Genomic DNA, 19100 nt, shown 5'->3' with positions numbered 1-19100 from the left:
TTGACTTAACAAAAACTTGGAAGATGAATTGCTCCACATTGTCTTACACATGCAAGTTGAAAACTGGTCCATTATAGGTTACTTTGAGTTAAGCAAAGTACTTTAATTTAGAAGGAAACACTGGAAGCTTCAGAGCTCTACCAAGATTGTGAACATCAGCTAGCAGGTACATAAATAATGTATCATTAAAGCAAAAGTTTTACTTAGCTTAATACACAGTTAAAGATGTTTTCAGCCATCTGAAACAGTCAAATCACAAAATGCAGAAGCTAATAAGAGAGACTAATTTGCATAGATTACAGGTTTAGGTAATCTTTGAAGGTTTCTACTTCATAGCATCAAAGGAATATCAGGAAACTCTAAGTCATGACAGTTCCATTTCTAAGAACATACAGAATGTAAAACAAATAAGCTAAATAAAATGTTATCCCTTTAACTTTCCATAACTATTAATATAGTTTAAAAATAATACTGAGGAGTTTCAGTTTTTGACATAAGAAATTCAAATATAATTATGTTTAAATATTCCTTTTTATCATTCCTCTATAATAAAAATGTGCTTCCAACCTAATAAAAATATATACACAGTAACGACTTATACCATATAAGTTGTTAAATTTCTTACAAAAGAAGAATGAAATAACCATTCAGATTTAACTGAACATTTTAGCAGGCTTAGAAATTCAAGTACTTCCTTCCATGCATCTTTAAAAAAGACACAAACACAGAAATTAGGATCACTGCTGACTTTATTTATTCTCTAAACTATCAAAACTGTAGCCACTTGAGAAGCCTAATATTGATTTGCATGTAAATTATTTTCCAATTGATCCCTATGTAGAATTTTAAAACTGGAAAACTTCCAGACTTAACCAGCTTACAAATAACGTACTTATTTAGACTAGGTTCCCTAAACACTAACCGGAGGTATTTTTTTTTTTTGCAACAACTGATTCATTTTTTGAGAGCCTGAAGCACCAATGATTTTTCCCTCTACTTCTGTTAATTAGTGTCACAAGAAGAAAAAAGTACTGTTGTGAAAACTCTTTATTCTTGAGGAGGTTACTAATAGCAGAATAGCATTATATGAGGTTACCTACAGCCATGTAATGTTCCTACACTGTAACCATTGTTACTTTACCCAATACAAATGCAATTTTATTATAGCTTAAGTATTGGGTTGGCTAAAAAGTTCATTTAGTTTTTTCTGTATGATAGCTCTAGTACTGCTTAGTTGTCTTTAACTTCATTCAAAATAATTTTTTAGATTATATTGTGATGGCTGTCATATCAATGTGCATTTAAAAAAACTTCTCGAAATTGGTGAATTTTTCTACAGCCATTTTAATACTGAAAATGGAAGATGACGCACATTTTCACCATAGTATGCCCTATTATTTCAAGAATAGTAAAAACAAAACTGAAATGCAAAAAAAAAAAGAGAAAGATTTGTGCAGTGTATGGAGAAGGTGTTGTGACTGATCAAACATGTCAAAAGTGGTTTGTAAAGTTTCTTGGTATTACTGACATTTTGGCCAAATAGGGTCTTATGAAATGGAAGATGTTTAGCAGTACCCCTGGCCCCCATGCACTAGAAGCCAATAGCGGAAGACAACTGACATACTCAAAATATCCAAATCAATAAGGTTTTTGGTAAAAATAATAAATGTGTCTTTTATTTTATAGAATAAAACTAAATGAACTTTCTGGCCAACCCAATAGAACTGTATATCTCCAACTCATGTAATGTTAACAAACAATGTTACCCCAATAAATTTAATTTTTTAAAAAGCTAATGGAGTAAGTTTAATTAGCTAAAGATACTAGAGTGAAATCATGATCAGTAGGTAAAAAACCAACTACTAGGCAAGAGATAGTAAATAACTATTCACGGACATGAGAGAATAAAGGGCAGAAAAATTTGGAGGTTACTTTGTCTTACTTCACCTTTCTTACAAATGCATATTACAATAAGCCCCATAAAAAGGTTTTATAATTTCCAGCTCCTCTAGAGATGTATGAGCACCTCATTCACAGGCTTAAAAGGGATAGTTCAAGCCATGGCTCTGGGACAATGGAAGCAAACTTTTCCAAAGTGTTAACAGAAACCAACATAATGCACTCAAAATGCTTATTTCTCCCTGTCTATATATGTGCAGTCTGCTTCAGGACATTTTAGAAGAAAATGTGAATGTATATATAGCAAGACTTGGCTTCTTTAGAGATCAAAGGGCATGGCCAAGACTAAGGTACAGTGAGGTACAAAATTTCAGCAGCCACAAAATTAATGCCAAAAAAATTCCATGATGAATATCAAAATTCTAAGAAATGGGATACAAGCCTGCACTTGCATTACATAAGCCTGCACTTACATTCCACACAGTAATATACTCACTGATACATCCCTTAGAGCAAGGGACATAAAAGGAAAGAATAAACAAATGGGACCTCATCAAAATAAAAAGTTTCTGCATGACTAAAGAAAACAGCACTAAAATTAAAAGAGAACCAACCATATGGGAAAACATATTTGCAAATGATACCTCGGACAAGGGTTTGATCTCCAAAATATATACGAACACACAGGACTCTACTCCAGGAAGAAAACCCAGTTAAAAAATGGGCAAAGGACCTGAACAGACACTTGTCTAAGGAGGACACAAAGAGGGCCCGGAGACATATAAAAAGATGCTCAGCATTACTAGCCATCAGAGAGATGCAAATTAAAACCACAATGAGATACAATCTCACACAGGTCAGAATGCCCATCATAAACAAATCAACAAACAAGTGTTGGAGAGGATGTGGAGAAAAGGGAACCCTAGTGCACTGTTGGTGGGAATGCAGACTGGTGCAGCCACTGTGGAAAACAGTATGGAATTTCCTCAGAAAACTAAAGATGAAACTGAGTTTTGACCCAGCAATTCCACTGTTGGGATTATACCCTAAGGATCCTGAAACACCAATTTAAAAGAACCTAAGCACCCCAATGTTCATAGCAGCACAATTTACAATAGCCAAGTGCTGGAAGCAACTTAAGTGCCCATCAGTAAATGAGTGGATCGGAAAACTGTGGTACATTTACACAATGGAATACTAAGCAGCAGAAAGAAAGGAACTCCTATCCTTTGCAACAATATGTATGGAACTGGAAAGCATTATGCTAAGTGAAACAAGCCAGGCAGTTAGAGACAAATACCACATAATCTCACCTATAAGTGGAACCTAATCAACAAAACAAACAGGCAAGCAAAATACAATCACAGACAATGAAATAAAGAACAATCTCACAGTAATCAAAGAGGAGTGGGGAGAGAGATAATAGGGGTTAATAGGGGAAGGACCATCAAGGAACATGTATGAAGGACACATGGACAAACCCAAAGCAGGTGGGTTCAAGGGTGGAAGGCAGGGGTAGGGTGTGGTGGGGTGAAAATGGAGACAATTGTACTTGAACAATAATACATATATGAAAATTTAAAAAATTTAAAAACATAAAAAAAAGAGTGAATACCTTCCTTAACTCACCCTAAACCTGGCCCATAGAAGCTCTCTTTAGGGGAAGTGAGTCACTAGTCCTAGCTCTGGCAAAAGCCTTGAGAACAGTTACCAAAACTCAGTTATAACAAGTTTTGATACCTATGAGGAGTCTCGTCTTAAAGGCAATTATGGCATATAGTTACCTGGAAGATAGGAAGTGACTCACAGGAGGATGGGATGAGGCTGCCAGATAGTCACATGAATAACAACAGAAAACCTAAGTTGTTTCATCTAGAGGACAGATAAAGAGCAACTAAAAAGCAGCCATGGCCAGGTAGAGTTATAGCTGAATCTCATATGTGACTCAAAACACAAAAAGTAAAATAAATGACAGCAGTAAACATTTTTAGAAATACCTATATGTAAACATGCTTAGCATTTAAAGGGTAAGTGTTCAACGATTCCACATAAATGAGGCCATTACAATGCTTGATTCACCTGTCACTTGATTTTCTAAAGCTTAGATGTTTGCTTGAAGTAGACAGTAAAAACTTTCCCCTACTGTTAGTCCCAAAGTAGTAAAACCAGGATCTATATTAATATTCAAAATGAAAATTTTCTATGGTAATTAATTAATATTTATTGCATGTTTTTGTTCCAGGCACTGTGCTAGTATTTAATTTTTAAATTATAAGTAAAACAGATACAGAAAATAAATGAATTATTTTAAGGTAGGCATTATCCATGTCAATAAATAAAACTTAACCAGGCACTCCAGAAAACTTCCATGTTGCCTATCCAATTACACATCTTGTTCCTCCCATGATAATTAACCATTACCCTGACTTTCACAGTAATTACTTCCTGTGGTTTTCTTTTTAAGAGTTTTGTTATCCAAATGTGCATCCCCAGACACTTTTTTAAAGTTGATGTCTTGAATCTTTTTTTAATGTATTGGTGCTGTCTCCATCCCTGTCATTTTCTTTCGGTTTTTCTTTGAAAGAATCTGGACCCTGAGACTTCCGCCAAGATGGAGGCATAGGTGGAAACACTGTGCCTTCTCCCACAGCCAAGTTTGAATACAACAAAGGTTTGGAGAACAAAGACACACCCAAAGACCAGAAAAATTGAATTATATGGAAGTCCGACAACCACGAACCGTTCAACAGGGACGGTAAGAGGGGCAGGGCCAGCAGTGGAGCAGAGTCAGGCAGGACAGATCCCCCAACCTAGATGCGCAGGCAGCCCAGAACCAGTCGGGGTGTGGGGCAGACTGACCGCAGCCGCACATTTGCGCACAGTGAGATGGACCGCACAGGCCCCAGGGAGCGAACCCAGTGGTTGGGGGCTGACAGTGGTGGCACACTCGCGTGCAGTGGGACGAACGCGTGGGCTTGGTGACTGTGGTGGCTGCGGCGCCGGTGGGGGGCCGCGGCGGCAGGCAGCAGATGGGCCACAATTGTTCCTCTTTGACCCCGCTCCCACATACAACGTCACAACCCAGCGACTTAGTTGTCCTGCTCTAGTGAACACCTTAGGGCTCCGATCCTGCTACCGAACAGGCACGAACAGCCCAAAGGATGGTGCAAGAAGACCTCAAAGTCCCAGAGCCAATAATTCTCAGCAACTGAGAAATTGCCAGCCTCTCAGAAGCACAATTCAAAACACTGGTCATAAGGATGCTCACAGAACTGGTTGATTATACTCACAAATTAGATGAACATATGAAGGCTAAACTAATTGAAATGAAGGGAGATGTCCAGGAAACCAGTAGCAATGGAAAGGAAACTGGGACTCAAATCAATGGAATGGACCAGAAGGAAGAACGAAACATCCAACCAGAAAGGAAAGAAGAAATGAGAATTCAAAAAAACGAGGAGAGGCTTAGGAACCTCCAGGACATCTTTAAACTTTCCAACATCCGGATTATAGGGGTACCAGAAGGGGGAAAGAAACAGCCGCGAGTGGAAAACATATTTGAACAAATAATAAAGGAGAACTTCCCCAGTCTGGCAAAGGAAATAGACTTCCAGAAAATCCAGGAAGCTCAGAGAGTCCCAAAGAAGTTGGACCCAAGAAGGAACACACCAAGGCACATCATAATTACATTAGCCAAGACTAAAAGGAGAGAATCCTAAAAGCAGGAAGAGATAAGGGGACAGTCACCTACAAAGGAGTACCCATCAGATTGTCAGCAGATTTCTCAAAAGAGACCTTACAGGCAAGAAGGGGCTGGAAAGAAGTATTCCGAGTCATGAAATCCAAAGACCTATAGCCAAGATTGCTTTATCCAGCAAAACTTTCATTTAGAATGGAAAGACAGATAAAGTGCTTCTCAGATAAGGTCAAATTCAAGGAGTTCATCATCACCAAGCCCTTATTATATGAAATGCTAAAGGGACTTATATAAGAAAAAGAAGATGAAAAATATCAACAGTGAAAGGACAGCAAACACACAGTTATTAACAACCACACCTAAAACAAAAGCAAACCAAGAGGACAGCTAGATCAGGAGTGGAACCATAGAAATGAAGAACACATGGAAGGTTAGAAACCGGGGGGTGGGAGGAGAAGCGGGGAGAAGGCACAGAAAATAGCATAGATGGTAGGTAGAAAATAGATAGGGGGAGGGTGAGAATAGTGGGGGAAATATAGAATCTAAAGAACTTGAGACACGTGGTTATAAACTAAGGTGGGGGAGAATGGTGGGGGAGCGAGTGTGCGGGTGGAGGGGAATGAAGGGGGGTAATAGAACAACTGTAATGGTATAATCAATAAGATATATTTTTTTAAAAAAAGAAAGAATCTGGACCCTTAGACCTGTTGAGTTTCCCACAGTCTGATTTTACTGTATATTCATGTAAACATATATTCAAATATATATTTCAAAGAATTACACATTGTATTGCTCTTCTATATTTCCTGCATATAGGTAGCTCGATCCAGGAGGCTTGATCAAACTCAGGATTAATTCCTTTGACACATATATGGGTAATGTCTTACTGTCCCTTGCAATCTTAGCAGCTCTTGCTGTGTAATACCCATCCATTCAGTAAGGACTGCAAAATGATTATATTCTACCACTTCTTTTTGGATGATTAGTTAGAATAGTAACATATAGAAACATTTTTCCCTCATCTATTTGGTTTCCTAGTAATACAGTTCATATAAGAAAGGAAGGATAAATGATCCTTTCACTCTTGTTTTCCAATTTTCGAGAAAAGTTTCTTATTCCTTTAAGGTGACCAATTTTTAAGTTATCATTAGAAACCTTCAAATTTAACATATTTGATATGTTCTTGCAATTATCACTGTTGAGGCTCAAACTGTTCCATCTTCTGGCCACCGGGAACCTCTTCAAGATGGCTCCTGAGTCCTTTTCACATGACCCTAGTAGTCTCTGGCAGTTTCCTTGCTATCTGGCATGACAAGATGGTCCAGGCTCACCTGAACACTTCATGCCCAGGCCTCCAGACCTAGAATCAGCAATTTCTCCACAAACCTGCTGCTTTTTTTTTTTTTTAGAGAAATGTTATTTCATGTCCACAAACTGAGTGCTAAGGATACTCACTGTAGGCCTTTCCAGTGAACAGAGCTAAGTAAAATACAAATATATCTAAAGATAAAAATACCTCAAGCTCATACTGATACTTCTAGTTCAAAATTGAGACCATAAAAGCTTTTACTTAGCCATTTTATCACATCTGTATTATTTTCCTTCCATACTGAGACTACTGGTTTGTAAGAACATGGGATAAAATTAGAATAGCCAATACTCACTTATGTGTTTTAGCCAACATTACACAGTCTTAGAATAATAATCTGAATATCTAGATAAAAGAACTTAAAGTATGATTGAGAGCATAAAAAATGCTTGACAAGTTGTATCTCAATTTTGTTGTTTTTAAAAATAGCTACGTTATATCCACATTGTCCAAACATAGGGGTGCATTACATAGCAGTCTCAACCTCCCAGCCTTTGTTTTGCCTTAATTCTGCAGGTAAATATATATTTAATGCTTACCATTGGGTCTTATGTTGATGTCTCTAATTATTTTAGTAGTCTAAAGGTCAATTCATTCTCTAATACAACATTGTCCATCCAATACAATTTCTTGTGATGACAGAAATACCATATTTTGCTGTGTATAATGCACTTTTTTGCCCAAATGTTTGAGGGAAAAATAAGGATGTACATTATACACGGGTATGATTACATACCATGGGTATAATAACCCCAGGTATAACAGGCACAAAAATATAGGTACCCATTATACATGGGAGCATGTTACACACAGCAAAATATGGTATCTGTACTTTCCAATACTGTAGCCACCAGCCACATGTGACTTTCAGCATTAGGCATGACTTTAGTGTGACTGAGCAACTGAAGGTTTTTTTAAAAAATATTTTATTTATTTATCTTTAGAGGGAAAGGGAAGGAGAGAAGGAAAGAAATATCAATGTATGGTTGCCTGTTGTGCATCCCCCACTGGGAACTGGCCTGCAACCCAGGCATGTGCCCTGACTGGGAATCGAACCGCGATCCTTTGGTTTGCAGGCCTGCACTTAATCCACTGAGATACACCAACCAAGGCAAACTGAAGGTTTAATTAATTTAGTTATAATTAATATCAATTTAAATAGTTGCATGTCACTAGTGATGACCTCACTTGACCGTATAACTTCAGTAGATTCTTCAGGAAGGGCTCATGTGAATAATACATTTTAAATTCTTATATATTGCCCATTAGGCTTGAAAATGTTTGGCTGAATATAAAATCTTTGGTTCACACATTCTTTCATTATCTTAAATGTTATTATATTTTCTTCTATTAAGAAGCATTGCTGCAAAAGTATGACAGTTATTTTACTTCTTTTATACCCCATAGGCTCTTATATATAGGTAATCAAAGGACTTTCTATTTATTTAAATTCTGGTCTAGAATATCCTGGTTTTGGTTGTTCTAGGTCAACAGTCTCATGTATGCAGAGTAGTAATATTTTAGTAGGTACTTTTAAAGCTTTTTTACTTTTGGGCAAGTCTTCTGAATTATAATTTTTAGTATTTATTCTCTTCCCTTACTTTGGTTTTCTTCTTCAGGGGCTTGTCAGTCTTTGATCTCCTTTATCTAACTTCAGTATGTCACTTTTGAATCTTTCTTTTTTCTCTTCACTTTAGATACCCCCTTTTCTTAACATCTTCCTCTTACAGCATTTTCTGTTGTATAATATACAGTCATGTTCTTTAGTCTTGAAATGACTTGCTTCCATTTCTATTGCTTTCTTAAGTTCTATCACCTCATCTGAGTTTTTCTGATTCTGACTTGTTATTCTTTTTTACCTAACAAAAAAGTATCAAATTTATTTCAGTATCTACTTTCACTTTTAAATTAAAGCTCTTGGGCAATTTCTGTAATTTAAAATTCATAACCAGAGATGAAGAAAATATTAATAAGCTATTAAATACTGACAAGTAAAATTATTGGACCACGCATTTATAAAGCCTATATTTCATGGTAAAAAGTTCCAGTTATAGCCCTGGCTGGTGTGGCTCAGTGGATGAGTACTGGCCTGCGAGCCAGGGGGTCCCTTGTTCAATTCTCAGTCAGGGCACATGCCTGGGTTGCAGGCCAGGTTCTCAGGGTGTGGTACTCAGGAGGCAGCCATGCATTGATGCTTCTCTCCTGATCTTTCTCCCTCCCATCCCCTCTCTAAAAGTAAATAAATAAAATCTTTTTTAAAAAAAAGGTCCAGTTACACTTAACTAAAGGAAGTATCCCTTAGTTTTTTTTATTTCTAATTATAACACATTCTTATTTTGACATAATTTATCTTTTTAACCCAATTACTACTATTCCAAAAAAAATTTTCAAATGTTAAGCCTTTCTTTACCAGTTATGAAATGACTTACTCTTTTTTTACTTACTCTTTAAGAATTCCTTAAAATGAATTTGAAATTTTAATTTTTAGTATGAACTTGTTTGATCAAAAATTATAGGAAATCAGGAGTTAAAACAAATGGAATAAAAAGTCAAAGTGGTATCCATATAACCAGCAAATTATCAGATACGACATTTTAACTACTTCACATTTCTACTTAGCACAAGTAAGACTAAATTGGTTCCAAATTACTACAAGGTTTGGGTTTTTTTATTGTAAGCTTTAAATCATAGTGTTACTCTATTCAACAAGTTATCTCTATGTAATGGCAGCATTCATAAGCAATGAAATTTTTATATCCAATAGGTGGTATTCTATATCGTCAAGATGATAGGAGAATTTGTTTTAAAATTAGCTTTTAAAAAGGCAGAATATCTGGTAATTACCAGTATCTCAAAAAGCTAAAATTAGAAAAATGCAGAAAATTGAAGTACTCATTGATTAATACTATTCTGCTTTGAGAAAACCAGAAATGGTTCTAAGACATAAGCAGTAATGATAAAAGATAGAATTAATATACTGGATCTCTTTTAAGTCAAAGTGCACCTTCACCTTAGGGCAATTCTCATTTTTACATTCTTAGTTTGCTTCATCCAGAACAGGACCCCATTTTGAGCCAGTATTTGAATACAGTTCACAATCTAAAGTCATTTTCCCCCCACAGGATGTTTCTATCTCAGTACATAAGCTGCAAAATGACAAATGACTAAGTCAGTTATAAAGATTTTATAATAACTGTCAACAGACTTCTTATACCAAAGCCTAAAAGTTGCTATAGTAGAGGTCAGAACTAAAATGAATTTTCCAATGCTCAGACTTCATTTACTAATCATAAATCCAAAAATAAACTTTAGAGCAGGGGTCTCAAACTCATTTTCACCAGGGGCCACATCAGCCCCATGGTTGCCTTCAAAGGGCTGAAATAATTTTAGGACTGTAAAAATGTAACCACTCCTTAACTGTTAAGGAGTTGAAATTACATTCTGCCCTTTGAAGGCAATCACAAGGCTAAAGTGGCCCCCAGTGACAATGAGTTTGACACCCCCCCCCTTAGAGGGTCCTTCAAAAGCTGCATAATTTCCCAAATAAGTTTTCTATGGTAGCAGAGCCTGTGCATTCTTTTAATACTTGCTTTTGCAATATCTTCTTGACATTTTGGGGTTTATTTTTTGTCCTTCCTTTTCCCTGGCCTCAATCATCTTGGCCAATTTCCAGTACAATACAGCATTTGCTAGAAATAGAGTAAAGGCCAAAATAACTGTTGTAAGAAAGCCACTCACCCAAGCCTTTGTATCAAACATCTTTGTAGTGGTCTTAGGAAAGGCAGGCTTAGGCCTGAGTTGTGATCTCTAACTTTGTCCTGGGATTATTAGTGAGCCAATTACAATTTCAGATGGATGGCCTTGGGTTGACTGTCGTCTTCTTTAGCTCTACTACACACTTTCAAGAGGTTTATATTTTATAGGCTGACAATGTTGGCCCCAGTGAGTGCAGACTCTATGGGACTCAGAGTGGCCATCCCGGGAAACACAGGGTAGACCCTGCCAAACCTTGTGTCTCTGGTGCCATGGCTGCCTCTGCTAGGCAAAACCCCAACCCATCATTCACCCTGATTTGTCATTCTTTAATGTCTTATTTTATTAATGTCTTTATCTCATTCTGAAATAGTTATTAGTTTACTTTTAGTTTAGTTCCTTTTATTTTTTTAAAGATTTTATTTATTTTTAGAGAAAGGGGGAGGGAAAGAAACATTGATCAGTTGACTCTCATATGCACCCTGACCAGGGACCAAACTTGCAACCCAGGCACGTGACCTGACTGGGACTCAAACCAGTGACCCTTCACTTTGTGGGATGACACCTATCCAACTGAGCCACACCAGTAAGGGATGTTTAGTTCTTTTTAGTGAGCACATTTCTGACATGCTTTTACTGTCTATAAGGATGTTATTTTTAAAAAACATCTTTGCAGCCCTGGCTGGTGTAGCTCAGTGGACTGAGCACGGACCTGTAAATCAGAGGATCGCGGTTCGATTCCCAGTCAGGGCACATGCCTGGGTTGCAGGCCAGTTGCCAGCAGGGGACTCACAAGAGGCAACCATACATTGATATTTCTCTCCCTCTCTCCTTCCCTTCCCCTCTAAAGATAAAGACAAGTCTTGCCAGTCTTAGCTGCTCCTTCCTTCCAAATTGGCATGCAGGTCTTATAACTGGTGGTGTGTCCTTACCTGCTTACATTTTTGTCACCTAGTTTTGTTGTAAATATTTTCTATGGGTCTTGGTTTTATTATTTCCATTTTTATTTGGAGACTCAGATTGAAAAGCTATGCTACTGTTGCCAAAAGCTATGCTATAGTTGCCACCACCTTCCCAGAGTTCTGAAAAATTTTAATTAAATTATCTCATTGAAATTCCACAACCACTTCATAAATTGGTACTATCAGTACCCATTAGCTCATAAAAAAGACAGGGTCAATAACCTGTCCAAATTACATAGCTAGTTAAGTTGTAAAACCAAGATTCTAACCTAGCTCTCTTAAATTTTAGCACCTATACTCTTTACAACATTCATGAAAAAATGGTTCGTTTTATGTAGAAATGTATTTAATAGCCAATTTGTCAGGAGTTAATTCTGTAAAGTATGAAAGCACCTCTATCTTAATTCCTGTATAATAAAGCTTAACTTAAAGTTAGAGAAAATAATACAGTCCTTTACATTTTCAGTAAGTGAAATAAGCTAGTCAGAGAAAGACAGATTTCACTCATACGTGGAATCTAACAAACAAAATGAACTAACAAGCAAAACAAAATGAACTAACAAGCAAAACAGAGAGGTGTTCAATAAATAGAGACTCATAGAGAGCAGGCTGACAGCTTTTAGGGGTGGGGGTCAATGGTTGGCAGTTAAGGGTGAAGGAGTCAGCCAAAAAAGAAAACAAATAGAGAAAGAACTCATGGAAAAGGACAACAGTATGGTGACAGCTGGGGTGGGATAGAGAGTTAGAGCAGGATATGGGGATAAACAGTGATGGATGGAGATTTGACTTGAGGTAGTGAAAACGCAATATAGTATACAGGTGATATGCTATGGAATTGTGTACTTGAACCCTGTATAATTAATTTTGTTAACTAATGTCATCCTAATAAATTCAATAAAAAGGAAAAATAAATAATTTTCAGAGGGGTAGCAAAATGACAGCTAAAAATCACATCAAAGCCGCATTTGTAAAAAAAAAAAAGAAAGAAAGAAAAGAAAAGAAGAAAAAAATACTGGCTCTCTCAAATCTCATAGATTGGTTATTTATAGAAGATATTTTGTTAAGTAGGTTAAACAAATGTAATCCTGAAAATTAAAGTAATCCTATCTAATCACTAAAATTGTTGTATGTGCATGTTCATGAATAGGAGAAGAGGCTTCCAAAGTAAGGAACCACTAACAACCTACCTGGCCTGCCTTGTGTAGGTGAAGATACATATAGAGGCTGTATAGCATTCTGTGAGGAAACTGAAGTGGCACTACTAGCTTGATTAGCTGCTGCACAGTTAGATAAGACTGGAGCTGGAACATTATTGGCACAGGAAGTTGCAATTGCTGCAGAATTTACCATCACCTGTAAGTGTGGAAGAAAGTTTAGAATTCTAAGTTTGGTTTCTCAAACATTATTAGTCTCTTCCCTGATCCAAAATTTCAGGAAATAGTATTTTGATAACTAAAACATGGGGAAGTCAATCTTTATGTAAACCCTGTATACGCAGGTTATTTATTTTAGAAGACCCCAGATTACTTTGAAAGCTTTAATTTTTCAATTATTTTTCTAGAAAGGTAATATATTACTATGATTCAAAAATCAAGTATAAAATTGTGTAACAATGAAATTTACCTCCAGCCCCTACCGGCTATCTACCTTGTTCTCCTCTGCCCCAGCAGGTAACCTGTACGTTTCCTGCGTATTATGCAGAAATTTATACACACTTTTTTAAAAACAGAAAATGATTTTTGAATGTTTAAAACTTTTCGGACTCTAAATTCTGTTTCTGATTAGGGCACAGGACCCAATAAAGGGCTATGCAGAGAGAGGTGTTCAATAAATAGTAGCAGACTCTTCTTGAATACATTATCCTCACTGCAGTCTCCATTTCCTTACAACCCACTGAAGTATTGCTACTACCTACTCTGGTCCTCAGAAACTGTATTCAAAGTCACTAGTGGTCCCCATGGCAAAAAATTCTAATATACTCTTGTTAGATCTTATGTTGTTTGACCTCTTGGAACAACTGACACTTGACTGCTTCTTCAAACAGTCTCCTCCTGGGCTTTCCAAAATATGCTCTCCTGCTTTTCCCCCATCCCTGGCTGTCCCTTCTCTACTCATCTTCTAAAATTTAGTGATCCACAGACTCTACTCTAGGTGTTCTCAATGTCTTCCTTTTCCCACAATGATGGTATTCACTCTTATGGTTTTAGCTACATTTTTATGCCAATTCCCCATTCTATAAGAGAGCTTTACATTTGTGACACTGACTTGACAGGTGATTTATATTAACTCACTCATTACATAAGAAGTTCAGAGTCGATTGGCTGTGAGTAGTTTAATGCCAGCACATAGAGCAGTGTCTGAAACACGACAGATAGTTTGTTGACTGAATTCACCAATCACTGTGCAAGGCACCACAAGGTATAATACTACTTAAGATAGGAACATAAGCAGCTTCTTTGAAGTATGATGAGTGAAGAGAAAATCATTTTCCTCTGTTCAGACCACTGCAACTGACCATTTAATAACACTATAAAGATTACCTCCTGAGGGTAGTTGTATGAGGTAACTGTGTCCTGAGGAGACATAGAACATGGTCCTCTGTCCTGAAGAGACTTTAGTGAATACAGAAATACAGTTAAGTACAGAGAAATGAAGAACCAAACAACATATCAATAAAACATCTGCTTCACTTTTAAATTTCCTAAAATCAATAAAGATGATTTATTCTGAAAGTACTCAAATTTGGAAGTGACTACTAAGATAACACTCCAAAAGGTATCACTGCAGTGCTTGATTTAGGTGACTACTCTATTTCCTATCTATCTATATCCAACTCTAGTCCCAATGCAGATACTAAAATACACCAGTGTATTATAATTTGAACACTTTCTCAGTGGACTCTCTTGCTTTAAAAGCTTCAAAATCAGTAGACCAACAAGTTTTGTTAAAAGAAAACATTCCATCTAAAGATGTGGCTTAGAATAAAGGTGGATAATTGGTTGTTCAGCTACATCCTATCTAAACAGGATGTAGTATAATTCAAATACCACTCCCTCTGTCTCAAGACCTTGTCTTTGTAAAAGCAAACATGATTTTAACAGGCTCAGAGGTATGCATGACAAATTGTTATGACAGTAAAACAAATAACCAAACAAAAAACCAGCAGCAAAAATTGGTAATAATGATAAGAACAAAGAGGGAATCAGGGAAAGTAATAACAGAAACAAGGGGAACCATACTGTGGCAAATATGAGCCCAATTTAACATGAACTTAAGATCACATATTTCTAAAACTTTAGTCCTGATTCAGAATGCCGAGTGTAAATACTAAACAATTCTAGAGAAGAATTTGGATGAGAGAGGGACACAGAAATAAGAAGTAGGAATAAATGTTCATGGTTTCTTAGAAGGCTCTGTGCCTGAAAATCTTTAAGTCCTGCATTTGTCCTTTCTCCTCAGAAGGCCTTGAGAAAATTACTTAGAAACTTATTATGGGTTTCTAAGTAATTTTCTTATTATGAGAGTGGATTTGGAACATAACATGAAAAAAATGGAAGTTAATGGGATGCATGATAAAGTAAGTTAAGAATAAAGAGGGATGTGTGACAAGTGAAATTAAAGGATCTGCTCTTGTTATGTCTGATGGTGAGATTTTTACTTGCTTTTTCAGTTGGGAGACTATTTCAAAAAATGGTATAAATGGTAATGTGATATGAGAATAGTAATTGAAGAAAGATGGGACACACTATTTCTCTAGAAGGGGCAAAGGAAGTGAAGGAAAAATAAGTGAGAGAATTACACATCAGTTTTCTTCATCTTCCTAAGATGTATTGCCTAAACAGTAGAAACAAAAATATACTACCTGAAGCTACCAAAGTTAAGCTTAAATCATAGTTAGGGAACACAGAGTAGTTATTCATGTTCTTCACAAATATTCCAGTTCTCCTTGTGTGTACATGGTAAGCTTCTCTTCCTGGCCTCATCTAAAGTTAAGTATGGCCATGCAACTTGTTTGTCCAATGAAATACAAGCAGAAATATTAGAAGCCAGCATTCAATTTTCCTATCTTTAGTCCTATGCCAAGGTCATTGTGATAGCTCATTTCCATCAGCCTGGGTCCCTGAGTGACTATGATGAACAAAGACCTACACTAGACATGTAACACCATCAAGAACAACTGTCCTATGATAAGTTGCTGAAATTTTGGGGACTTGTTACTGCAGCCTAACCTAGTCTGATTAAAACAGTAATTGGTAACTAGAAGTTGGGTATTGCTATAAAAAAAACCTAACTTGGGATGGAGATTATGAACTTGTAGCTCCTAATAAAAGAGATAGCTACTTCTACCCCAAACTGTAGAAGACAAAGTGGATAAATGCTTTGAACAACAAAGAGCAGTTAAAACTTGGCCTTGAAGCCAGAAATCACATCATTGTTAAAATCTGATTGCATTAAGATATGTCAAAGCAAGAGAGCAACTAATGATACACAATACCCAGTGAATACTTGTACTTGAACAAAGTGGCTCATGGAAAAGCATCCAAAGGTATGGGCTCTTCCATCAATGCCTGATAAACTCCTGGTACTTTCAATCATGTAGAGAGAAACATTGTAATTAAGAAAGTAAAGCACTATAGCAAATCTGTGCAGTGTATCTACTATTAAAAAGAAATTGTGAGTAGGCATATTGGCACATGAAACTAATAAAAATCAGAGAAGCTGCATAAAAAATTAATCACACAGCCAGAGAAACCATGAGCAAAAGTAAAATGACCCTTGGATTTACCAATTTTCTATGAGTAAAAAGCAGGCTAAGAATGCTGCTCAGCTACCAAAAAGGATTATTCACCAAAACCTATGCCTATTTCTAACATGGCTGAGGAAGGAAGGGACTGAGTAACCAAGAGCCCCAGAAAACAAATCAGGCCCCTCCAGGGAACAGTTCCCAGATTGGAGGCCTTCATAATGTATGTTCATCATGATGTCAGACCTGCTACAGGCAAGTAACTGTGTTTCTCCCATTTCTCCCCTCTGAGTGGGAATTTTACTGCAATTTTGTAGTTCCTGCTCCACCACTCCCAATTGGGTTTGTAGTGGGTAAATAATTTTGTATCTTTGGTTTTATGCTTCCAGATCAGGAAGAGCCACATCTGGACCCAATACAGAGAGTATGACACATTTCTCAGAAACCTTGGGCACTGAGTTTAATTACACTGAATGGAATTTTCAAGTTGTCTCCTCTGACATAGAAGCAAGTATTTTGTCTGTAAGAGGGAGTTTGAAGTGAATGCTGTAAAACTTATTGCTGTTAAAATATCGCCAACTTTTTGACTTCCATGACCAGTGAAATTAATTCTTTAGTGGGATATGCTCTGGCCAATGGAAAAAAAAAAAGAAAGTGACACAAGTCATCTCCAGTTGGAAGATGTACAAATCAGTGCACCATTCACTACCTTTTCTTTCCTGCCTTGGCAATCATGGACAGAGCTTCCATAAGCCTGAGTCCCTGAGCAGAGAACTCCTATAGACCTCCAATGGACATGGAATGTACACAAGAAGCAAGATTTTCTTATATCAAGTAACTGAGATTTATGGCCCTTTCTTACTGATAGAAAAGTCCTAATAAAATCCTCTAAAAAACCTTCACTGCCAATGTTTGAACTTCCTTATGTGTCAACACATATTAGGAGTATCTCTAAATAAATTAATTTCAGAAAGGGAGAGTGAACTTGGATGAGTTACTTAATTTCTGGGTCTCAAGTTCTTCATCTACAAAACGGGAATGGTACCCTGATTACCTTATAGGTTTGTTCTGATTTAAATACATTTTTATATATATTCTTAGATTACTGCCCTAATACATAGGAGGAGCTATAAGTGCTTGCTGTTATTATTAAATACCTACCAAATTTGCTGTAGATTCAGTTGTGCTATAAACACCTGAAGTTTCATTGTCTGGTTCTAGAGGATATTGCCAAAGTAAAGTAAAAAGTGAGCATTATTTTATAGTTTGAAATTTTATCAACAATTATGAATGTCATAGATTCTATCTAGATCTCACTGACCTGAAGGATAAATATATTCTTCATGATATCCCCCTAGAAAAAAAGACAGAAGAAGTATGTTTATGGTAGAGCTTTTTAGCTCAGCCAGATGGCCAGCACTTGCTCTGTTCTTAAGTTTTATGGACATATATGTTCAAAAGTAAAATGTATACATTTGCAGTAAGTGATTTGGGCTTTCATATTACTCAAAAGATACTGAAGCCAGAGATTGGCTGTAAACAGCACAAATTTCTCCTCTGAAATTTCCTTAGTTCTTAAAGTTCAGAGAGAGGTGAAAAATCCAGCTGTGTCCAATTTTCCAGTCAGGCAGTAGATTATGGCGATTAAGTTTGCTGACTCTGGAGTTAGGGCTAGATTTGAATGCTGATTAACTACATCACTCTTTGTGCCTTACTTTCTTCACTATAAAACAGGGATGTAATAGTACCTAGAGGAATGAAAAGAATATAGCATGATGCTTAACATGTAGTAAATGTTGACTTTAATCTAACTATAACCCATAGTTTTCTTAGGTGGACATTAAAGGGGTATATCATGCCTCATTTGTTTTTCAGCCTGTCATGTAAATAATGTGTTTAACATTGACTCAGTATACTAAAGTAATTTGCTTTAAGACTGTTACGCCATTGAAATGCAGAGAAAGTCAATCTCCAGTTGCACAGTTTTTCACCAAATAAACACACAAGTCAAAACTGGATTTGATTATTGAACACATTGCTTTTCAAACACACATGCATTAACCCCTCCAGACAGCAGGATTTAAGGTGAGAAAAAAGATTTGGTTACTCTGAAAATGCCACTGCAAGTGAGCAGTACATCTGAAGATGCCCACCACTTTAAAGGGAAAAGACAAGAGGGTCCTGTTGAGTAAAAGAGCAGAGCATATACATCCTTAATCGCATGAATGCCCAGCCACGTTCAAAATGTTGTATTATCCTTGTGCTAGATTTTTCCTAGGAATATTTATTTTCTTCTACGTAAGTAGCAAAAAGTAGACCATCTCAAGAAAATAAGGAACTTGACCAGTAGAGTTGAGTCATTCAGACTGCCTCACATCTCCTTAATACACCCAACTCCTCTAGAATTGTTTAAGTAGGCATATATGATTTTATAGTAAAATGGTGAAAGCAAGCAGACTCTGTGGTAAGAGACACTATAACAACTGTTGAGGGCATATACATACATACACACATATATATATACATATACACATATATACATACATTTATATATACATATATGCTTTAGAGTCATACAAACCCAAATTCAAAACTGATCTATGCCAGTCACAAAGGACCACACATTACATGATTCCATTTATATAAAATGTCCAGAATAGGCAAGTCCATTAAGAG

The 19100-nt window shown here is 36.6% G+C and overlaps 1 protein-coding gene across 1 annotated transcript in view; it reads right to left on the bottom strand.

The window, feature by feature from the left end:
• Positions 1-19100, bottom strand: part of ALG13 (ALG13 UDP-N-acetylglucosaminyltransferase subunit) — an 88657-nt gene that overhangs the window by 15182 nt on the left and 54375 nt on the right. The window contains 4 exon segments of the mRNA XM_037060165.1: positions 12868-13033; positions 14221-14292; positions 17586-17641; positions 17746-17778. Of these exon segments, the coding sequence (XP_036916060.1) occupies positions 12868-13033; positions 14221-14292; positions 17586-17641; positions 17746-17778 (327 nt within the window).

The sequence above is a fragment of the Sturnira hondurensis genome, unplaced genomic scaffold, assembly GCF_014824575.4.
Source record: "Sturnira hondurensis isolate 20B ecotype Veracruz unplaced genomic scaffold, ASM1482457v3 Scaffold0011391, whole genome shotgun sequence".
Lineage (NCBI taxonomy): Eukaryota > Metazoa > Chordata > Mammalia > Chiroptera > Phyllostomidae > Sturnira > Sturnira hondurensis.
The sequence above is the reverse complement of the archived record's forward strand: the minus strand, read 5'-3'. Positions and strand labels throughout refer to the sequence as shown.